The sequence below is a fragment of the Octodon degus genome, unplaced genomic scaffold (genome assembly GCF_000260255.1).
Source record: "Octodon degus isolate 3935 unplaced genomic scaffold, OctDeg1.0 scaffold00236, whole genome shotgun sequence".
Taxonomy (NCBI): domain Eukaryota; kingdom Metazoa; phylum Chordata; class Mammalia; order Rodentia; family Octodontidae; genus Octodon; species Octodon degus.
This window is the reverse complement of record NW_004524812.1, coordinates 1,812,948-1,821,812: the sequence shown is the minus strand read 5'-3', so window position 1 is coordinate 1,821,812 and position 8,865 is coordinate 1,812,948. Positions and strand designations below refer to the sequence as shown.

The 8,865-nt window shown below is 38.3% G+C and overlaps 1 protein-coding gene across 4 annotated transcripts in view; it reads right to left on the bottom strand.

Moving 5' to 3' along the window:
- Dock11 (dedicator of cytokinesis 11) overlaps window positions 1-8,865 on the bottom strand; it is a 224,183-nt gene that overhangs the window by 168,112 nt on the left and 47,206 nt on the right. For all 4 annotated transcript variants that reach the window (XM_004645686.3, XM_023706010.1, XM_023706012.1 and 1 more), the window contains exons 2-6: window positions 6,843-6,959; window positions 6,672-6,761; window positions 6,121-6,203; window positions 4,874-4,943; window positions 4,178-4,273 (exon numbers count right to left, since the gene is read on the bottom strand). In XM_004645686.3, coding sequence (XP_004645743.1) covers window positions 4,178-4,273; window positions 4,874-4,943; window positions 6,121-6,203; window positions 6,672-6,761; window positions 6,843-6,959 — 456 coding nt within the window. The remainder of the gene's footprint in view (window positions 1-4,177; window positions 4,274-4,873; window positions 4,944-6,120; window positions 6,204-6,671; window positions 6,762-6,842; window positions 6,960-8,865) is intronic.

Below are 8,865 nucleotides of genomic sequence, written 5' to 3'. Positions count from 1 at the left end.
GCGTCTGCCTAAACAAGTGCTTTAATCCCTGAGCTATTTGGCCAGCCCTTATTCCTCCATTTCTTTCTATTAGATTCCCTTCTTTCTGACAGTCAAATTGTCCAGAAGAGTCAGATTTGTTTGTAAAAACTGAAGTTTTACATAATTCTAAACATTCCAAATGAATGATTGTGCAAACTTTTTTAAATCCAAAGATGTTCATATGAGTAAAGACTCTCAAACACATGACTCACTGTACAAGGCACCAAACTGCCCTGATTTATCCCTTTTCAATCGTAAAGGAACTTGCACACCAGTGTCAAGCCAGTGCATGAAGGACAGCAAATAAAATTGGAAAGATGAAGCGTGGCTTCTGTGATCCATCATTTGTCAATGAGTCACAACTAATACTCAGACCTACTGTGGCAGCCTCCGGGCTTATCTGCTACATTCGCAAGGGTTCTCAAAGCTCAAATTTTCTGGTAAGAAAAAGGTTTCGGCTTTCAACTCTGGGAGATGTGGCCTCCTTGTGGTGCTGGTTTTCAGAGCTCCCAAAGCTTCTCACCACAGTGACCTATCTATCTCAGAGGTCAGGGACTCCAGTGACGCCAATAATAAACCTGCCTCCAGTGTAGGAATAATGACTCAGGTAATAGCACACCTGAGTCACTTTCCATTTGCTTATGAGATTTCATTAATATTCTGCACTTCAAAGATTAACAAGAGTGTAGCATAACATATATATTTAGCTCCCCGAAATCCAAAATGGAGATTCATAACCCATAATGCAGAAATGCATTTCCCAAACCTCATTAGGACCTTTGTGTTTCAAAATATCCCCTATAAATTTTGTTCAAAGCTGTGTAGCCTCATAGAACCAATTTGGCTTGTTTTCCTTGTCCCTTCTTTGCCTACCACTTTGTAGAAATTTTAAGAAATGTGCATGTTTTTATGATACGTGTGTTATATCTCCCTCTTACAGAGAGAGGGAGAGACAGACAGAGACAGACAGACAGACAGAGAGAGAGAGAGAGAGAGAGAGAGAGAGAGAGAGAGAGAGAGAAACATGAGCAGATGCAGATAAAACGGCAAAGCAAGGACTCTAGCTCAATAGTGAGAAAGCACCAATTTGCTTGAGACAACTCGCACCTGTCCACATCATGCGAGCCATGAGGTCATCAGGTTGCCTCAAACCTATCTCCCACTCCATGAATTGATGTTTCCCGCCTGGCCCCTGGTAAGTGCTGGAGTTTTTAACCTCAGGAATAGATAATATACAAGTGGAACAATCAATCTTTGACTAACTGATTACATTCACTTTTTACTGCTGTCATTATAAATTACTACAAATTTGATGGCTTAAGACTACACAAATTTACAATCTTATAGTTCTGTAGAAGTCCCACATGGGTTACACTGAACTAAAGTCAAGGCACAGGAGAATCCATTTCAACTTTGGGTCATTCTCTGGCTTCTAAAAGCTGCTCACATTTCTTGGCCTGCAGCTCCTTTCTCCACTTTAAAAGCCAGCCACAGACAGAATGTTGCTCTGACCCCACGCCTGTTCTCATGCCTCTTTCTTGACTCTCCTTTCCTTCCTCCCTCTTCCACTTATCAGGATTCTTGTGATTACATGGATCCCACTGGGATCATTCAAAATGCCCTCCCTACTAGCTGTGATTAGCAGCCATCCATATAAGGGAACGTTTACAGGTTCCAGGAATTAGGGTATGAGTATCTTTGAGGGTTCATTAATCTTGCTACCACATCATAAAATCCATAAGTCACAAAATCCAAAAGAAAATGTAAAGCATGAATTTTTTAATATATCCAACTAGATCTTTTATTTAGAATACATAGGCTCCTAAGAAAGCTGAAAATTGTAAGTAAAGCAAATTATAATTCAAAAGTTTTAGAGAAATAATTTCAGGGAATTTTGTGAATTCTTTATATTAATTTCCTAATGTTTTGTTTTATGAATCCAGAAAACATTTTAATATTTTGAGAATGCTAAAAGAAGTTGAGCCAAAACTATAAACCCCAGGGGTATAGTCAGACAGCACAAATATTTTCTAATGCTCAGTAGCCTAGTAGAGTATTGACCACTAAAGTTGGCAACAATTAATTATAGATTCCAAAGTAGCTAGTAGAGAAGATTTTGAAGGTTCCCAACACAACAAAATCTTAGTATATGTGCTGCCGAAGCGAGCAAGCAACACAACAAAATCCAATGAATATTTGGGGAGACAGATATGCCAATCTGATCAGATCATTCCACACTGTATTCATTTTTGAAGTATTATAGCCCCCTAAAGATGTACAACAATTACGTATCACTTCAAAATGAAAAATACAGAGAGAGCCATTTTCTGACAATCTTCACAGAATTGTAACCTTCACATACACATTTCTGAACCCAGTAACTCTGACAGGATCTATAATAAAGACTTCAGTCTCACTCAGCCACTGAGCATGACAGTGTTCTAGTGAGGAGTGCAGGCTCTGGCATCAGTCTACACAAAGTTCAAATGCCACCTCTGAAATCTTGGAGCTATGTGATCTTGGATTCCTTACTGGATTTCTCTGTGCCTCACCAATCTTACAAAGTAAGAGTAATATTAGTATATATTCTACGGAGCTGTCATGAGGATTAGATGAGATAGAGGATATAAAACACTTAGTATGGTTCCTGACACATATTAAGGCCTTAGTAAATGGATTGTCTTATTATCACCACATGCCAAGGCCCATGCTTTCATGTAGAAGATAGAGGAAGCATTCTACAATTTGGACTTATTATCTTCTACACTTGAAAATGAAAGTGAGAACAAGACATGACCAATAAAGAGAAAGCAGTAGGCAAAATATTAAATTAAGATAAAATTTGAGTCTTCCCTTGATAGACACCCATGGTTTCTACTTGCAGGCTATCTGAAAGATAGAATGACTTTTAATACCTAATGGCCCAGCAGAAAAGTATAAAAATGAAATATAAGAAGTAAAGCCATGCTCTTATGTTGAGCTGTAGGGGACTCAGGTCAACAATTTCTGACATTGCCAGTCAAGCGGAAGACCCAATATGATTAAGGGCTACTGGACTCTTTTAGAATATTTTGCTGAGTTTACACATCTATAATATTCAAAAAATGGAACTTAACAAAAAAAGGGGATACAGATGAATATCCATTTTGTATCTGTGTATTCAAAGTGGTTAGGATAGATATATAGTTACATTCTCTTAATGAATAGAGGGATTTGTTCTAATCGTGTTTGTAAATAGGATATCATGTCTGCATCTTGTACAGCAAATAACCACTAGGAAGAATGTACGCAATGTGTTAATTATTGAAACTGTCTTACCAATTTGGTTTGAAACTGTCTCATTGCTATTTGTTTCTCAATAAAATTATGGAAAAAAATACTTAATGGCAGTGTGAATCAGCCTCAGCAAACCTCATAGTCTTATACTGAATATCCAATACAACAGTTATATTTATAATTAGGGAGTAATTTGTTTTTCTCCTCAGAATCTTCAAGAGTTTCTTAGCTTTTTCTTTGGAGTTTAATGGCTCTTCATAGTTTCCTGAACAACAAGCCAGGCTCATGTCCAAGGTATTCAAGGTTCTGTGTTAACTTTTTGTCGTTCAATGTTTCTACTTTTGACTCACTCAAGCCTTTTACACAAACTCATTATCTTGTCTAAACTAAAGTATAGAACTTCCCAGCTAGGCCATTCTGACCACCTTAAGGTATAACTCTGGATAGGATTTGATCTGCTATATTTCTTACCTATTCTGGAGGCTGCTGGAGACCAGAGACCCTCATCTCATTTATCCATATATTTCCCCAGCATTTAATAAGCACCTAATTAGTATCTGCTAAAGAAACAAATTAGCCAATGCTTCCATTCATTAAACATGAATCTCTGATGTTCTTTATTTCAATGCTATTTTCTTCAATGAGCTAAAAGCCTCCTTCTTAAACTTCCTGATTCAGAAGATAATAACAGAAATGTATCTTTAAAAAGTTACACTTCTAAATTTACCCTGAGGTTTCAAACTTTTTAAATTCCATGAACCTGTGAGATTCTCTCATTAAAGTTTTTCTACTCTAGGGCTTACTATAGATAATAATAAACACTATTTCCACAGTGGTATGGCCTTTAAAATGATGGAATAATAAAATGACCATTTCCTACCTTCATGGTAACTGTGATGGTGCTATTTACATTTGCTTTATGCAACCAGCCTTGTTTTATCACACCACCTTTCTGAGAACATAAGGAAGATGAGTCCTAAAAACAGAGCAAAAGCCATACATAAGTAAACTAGCCAAACAGCAATTTAAGTAGTCAATGTGTAGGGGACACAGAACTAGGCCTTGCCTCCATTTCCTCATTAAAACATAAATATGAACATTTAAAATTGGTGACCGTAAAAAGGCCCTGTGCTGTACACACAGGGCATTGTACAGGTTCCGAACCCTATAGGCTCTCTTCTGAGAAAGTCTGCTGCATGACGCAATCAGGCAAACGGTACCTCCAAATGTCAGAGACATTGAGCCACTTGTCTCAAAAGGGAACTGTTAGGCAGGAGAATCCAGATAAATCACAATAGCACAAGCCCAACATAAGGCATCAACTCCACAAGCCTGCCTCCCCGGTGGGGGAATATGTTTATACTCAAGTCCAAGTCCGTTTCACTCGATCGTTACTAAATATTATTTGGAAATGAAACAATTGTTTTAAACAATTTTTAAAACACTAATAAGTTTGAAATATGACCAGAGGGAATTAACAACTGTTTCCTTCCAATCTCTTCACAGAGAATTCCCTTTGGGATCTTTTCCAGTAGAAGCGACCTTGAAGAAACCAGTGTAGTTGCCCCATCATTACCTCATCTTTCTCACAGTCTTCATCAATCTCAAATACATGATTAGGAATTTTTTCTGGTCTCAGAGATTTGCTGAAAATGTAAGAGAACTGTCTTAGACACTGAACAGATAAAAGTGCAACAACAACAAATGAAAACAATATGAGCAAACTTCTTTTTTTTTTTTTTTTCAGAACCAGGGATTGAACTCAGGCCCTTGCGCTTGCCAGGAAAGCGCTTATTCCACTGAGCTATCTCCCCAGCCCCCAAACTTCTTTCACAAATTACAAAATGCCAAGATAGGAGAAGGAGAAATTCTTTTCTTCTTTCCACAGATTCTCCCCCTGGAGTAAACTTACATTGCTTTGTTTGTTTGTTTGTGTGGTGCTGAGAATTGATCCCAGGGCTTCATACATGCTATCAAACTCTCTATCACCAAGCTCCACCACAAGCCCTGGAGTAGTTTTCATATAAGGACTTCCATATATGTAGCAAGCAACATAGACCTAGCCAATCCGGGATACTTAGGGAAGGCAGAAGTTGCTAAGGAATGTGTGCCAGAGTTGATATCCATAGCAGAACCACCTCTTTCTCCAGGTCAAAAAAATACAGTATTATTCTCACATTTGCATTTGCTTGCTTTATAAGCTTGGACTGCTCATTTTAGTATTATTTCCTTCTCTATAAAAGTATTTTGCAAAGTACAAAAGCCTACATGAATGTCTCTTTCTCAGTTTTTCTAAAGCATCTCCCACAGGATGTCCTCTAAGGTTCGTAGTGGTAGAGGTGAGAAATGGGAGAAAAGAGACACCTCAAACAAGTGTGACCAAGGTCATCCAGTCAGTAAGTGGCAGAAGGAAGATCTGCACCATGACAGTCTGGCTCCTAGTCAGCGTGCTCAGGCCACTCCTTCCACTCCACTGACAGAGATGTACTTTTTCTCAAGGGATGTCTGAGGTATCTTGTAGCTTTTTCACTGGCACCACTGAAAAATGTTCACTATACTATCTAGAATCAACTAAAAATACAGATGCATCAATACAGATACAGATCAGTACAGGTGCATCAAAGCCAAAAAGCGAGCTTGCACATTTTGGAAAGAATTACAAGAACAAAGTCAAAACATAATCACTCAGTCAAAATACTGAATTCACCAATTGTGTTAACTGAAGTTTTCCTTTCTATACTTGAGAAGTTTCACAAGTATTTTTAAAAGGTTTAAAGTGTAAGACTTCTCCTTTGAATCATTTCCTCTGAATTCTAAACTTACCATGGCAACATTCGAAAGTCTCCAGAGAAGTCTTCATACTTGTAGTTTACTACATGCCAGTCTGTGCTATATGTTCTAATACACTAAAAGAAAATAGAAATCTTTAATGTGAAATATAAGAAAAGCATACATATATCTGCGATCTTAAAATATACTGACTGACTTTAGAAAACTGAAATGTCAGCACTTCTTTTGGGGATCATTGATGTTTCTCCAGCCCAAATGGTAACAATAAATTTCAATTCATATGCTCTTTTGAATCCTCTGACTGAAAATCCATGAAAAATAGTAACATGCTACTTGTGCAAATTTTACACTATATCTTCTGTATCATACCATACAGACTTGTTGTTTAGATCAATTAAATTTAGTAATTTTATTTTCCATTTAAATTGCAGGACAAATATTTTTAAATATCTTGTATAAATAAATTTAAAATTTAAAGAATAAAAGCATAACTATCTTATATATGTACTTTCTTTTTGTACATACACACAGACATATATTTATATAGATGATAAAGGTTCTTCTATGGCCACTATGCCCCTTACTTCTTTGACAAACAAACTCTGGGCCTTCTTTTCGGCGTCTTCTGGTACAGTGGACTGTACTGTTCTGCGCTGACGACCTATCACCGAGATCTGGAAGACAAAGTAATTCTTGCTGAGAATTGGCTTGGAAAATCCAGTTTTTGTTCTTTACAAAAGTGCCTGTGAACTTACAGATATATCTTCCATTGGGAACATAAGCAGGTCTCTAAGGGGGTCACTGTAAATCTGGGTCTTCCTTTGGGCAATGACATTCTCGTAGTCAAGGGGCTCCACAATTTTGGCCTTTTCCTTTATAAAAAGACAAAAATAAAGTTATTATGGGCAAACTCGGAAGGCAGAACATCCTCTCTATGCACTAAAAATACATTATTTCACAAAAGAGACTATTGATATGAATAAGTACTTAAAGGAGAGCCTTTCAAAAGAGAAATATTTTCCATAAGTAGACACAGAGACACACACCCAAACACACAGACTCCCTTTGCTGAAGACAAGCACTCTGGAGAAATGGCACCATATTCTGCTTATATGTGTGCCTTCCAAAACTTTACTGAATTTTAAGTGAAACAAAATTGGTATCTTTGGAAGTTGATCTTTTATGAATATGCACAATTCACTGGGTAACTGAAGGGGGAAAAGTATCAACATTATGTTTCTTCTCTGTACAGGCACTGTGTCCAAAGAGCATATCAAGTTCCAGAATAGTGGGATAAGCACGAAGACTGGACATGCCCAATTCCATGGCAGGACGTGAACAGGCCAGGGGGTCCCTGTTGCACTTCCAGGTGATATTGACACTAGGGCCCTAGCCTGAGACTAAAGTTACAAGGAACAGATTTGGGCAGCTGAGATAACCACAATGTCTTAGTAATAAGAGTAACCAGGGGCCAGAGGGATAGCTCAGTGGTCTAAGCACTTGCCTGGCAAGTGCAAGAACCCAGGTTGCATCCCTAGCACCACATGCTGTGCTGGCCCCATGCTGTGCTGGCCACCGAAACCACTAAAACCAGGTGTTGCAACACATGCCTGTAATCCCAGCACTGGGACCTTTTACCAAATACATTCTAAAAAATATTTTAAAAGAGGGCTGGCCAAATAGTTCAGCAAATTAAAGCTCCTGCAAGCAGGCGCAGGGGCTGGGGATTTGATCCCAAGGCCTGCTGTGCCAGCGATTGAGACTGGGTGTGGTGGCACGCACCTGTAATCCCAGCTCTTGGGAGGCTGTAAACAGGAGAATCACTATGAGTCCAATCTAGTAGTGAGACCCTGAACACCCTGTAGACCCTTCCCTAAAATACAGGAAAAAAGAAAAGTGTTTAAAAAGAGTAAACATAATATTTACTGAGCCCTTTTTACGTGCTGAGCACTATTGTTAAATGTTTTCTGTATTTTTAAGCATAACACTATGAAATACGTTTTACCCCTAGTCATTATCTCCATGTTACAGATGAGAAAGCCTGGACTTAACTTGGGTTAAGTACCTTGACCACTTTCAGAAAAGAAGTTGAAACCTAGTTCCAAAACTCCATTATTCCTCATTCATATGTTTTTTTTTAAACCACTAAGAAATACATAAAGACACTGATGTACAAGGTCCTGAACTTGGAAGAGCACTTCACTGCTCACCTTCCTACGATCTTCTCCTTCACTGAACTCACCATGATTTTTGATATATTATCTATTTTCATATCTCTGCCTATCTGAGGACAGGGACACTGCTTTATGTACTTACTGTAGCAGTAAGCACAATAGTACTTGCCTATAGTGGGAATCCCATGATTAATCATGCAATAAACCTGGATATATTCAGATTCAGCTTCAACTAAAACCATGTCTTGACACATTGCAAACCAAACTGGGCAATATATTAATGATCTCTAACAATGATGTTTTATTTAAATGAAATTATTTTATTAAAACTTTATAATAGACTGAAGAAAGAAAACTCAACTTTAACATATATTAAAACTTAACCACAAAGAGGGCTATCCAGATAGCTCAGCAGATTAAAACACCTGTTTAGGTAGAGCACAACAGCTGGGGTTCGAGCCCTTGCGTGCCGCGCTGGCCTCACCCTCGGGGTGCACTGAGATGGAGATTGAGAGTGGGTGTGGTGGCATGAGCCTGTAATCCCAGCGCTAGGGAGGCTGAAAACAGGAGGATCACTATGAGTCTGATCTGCATAGTGAGACCC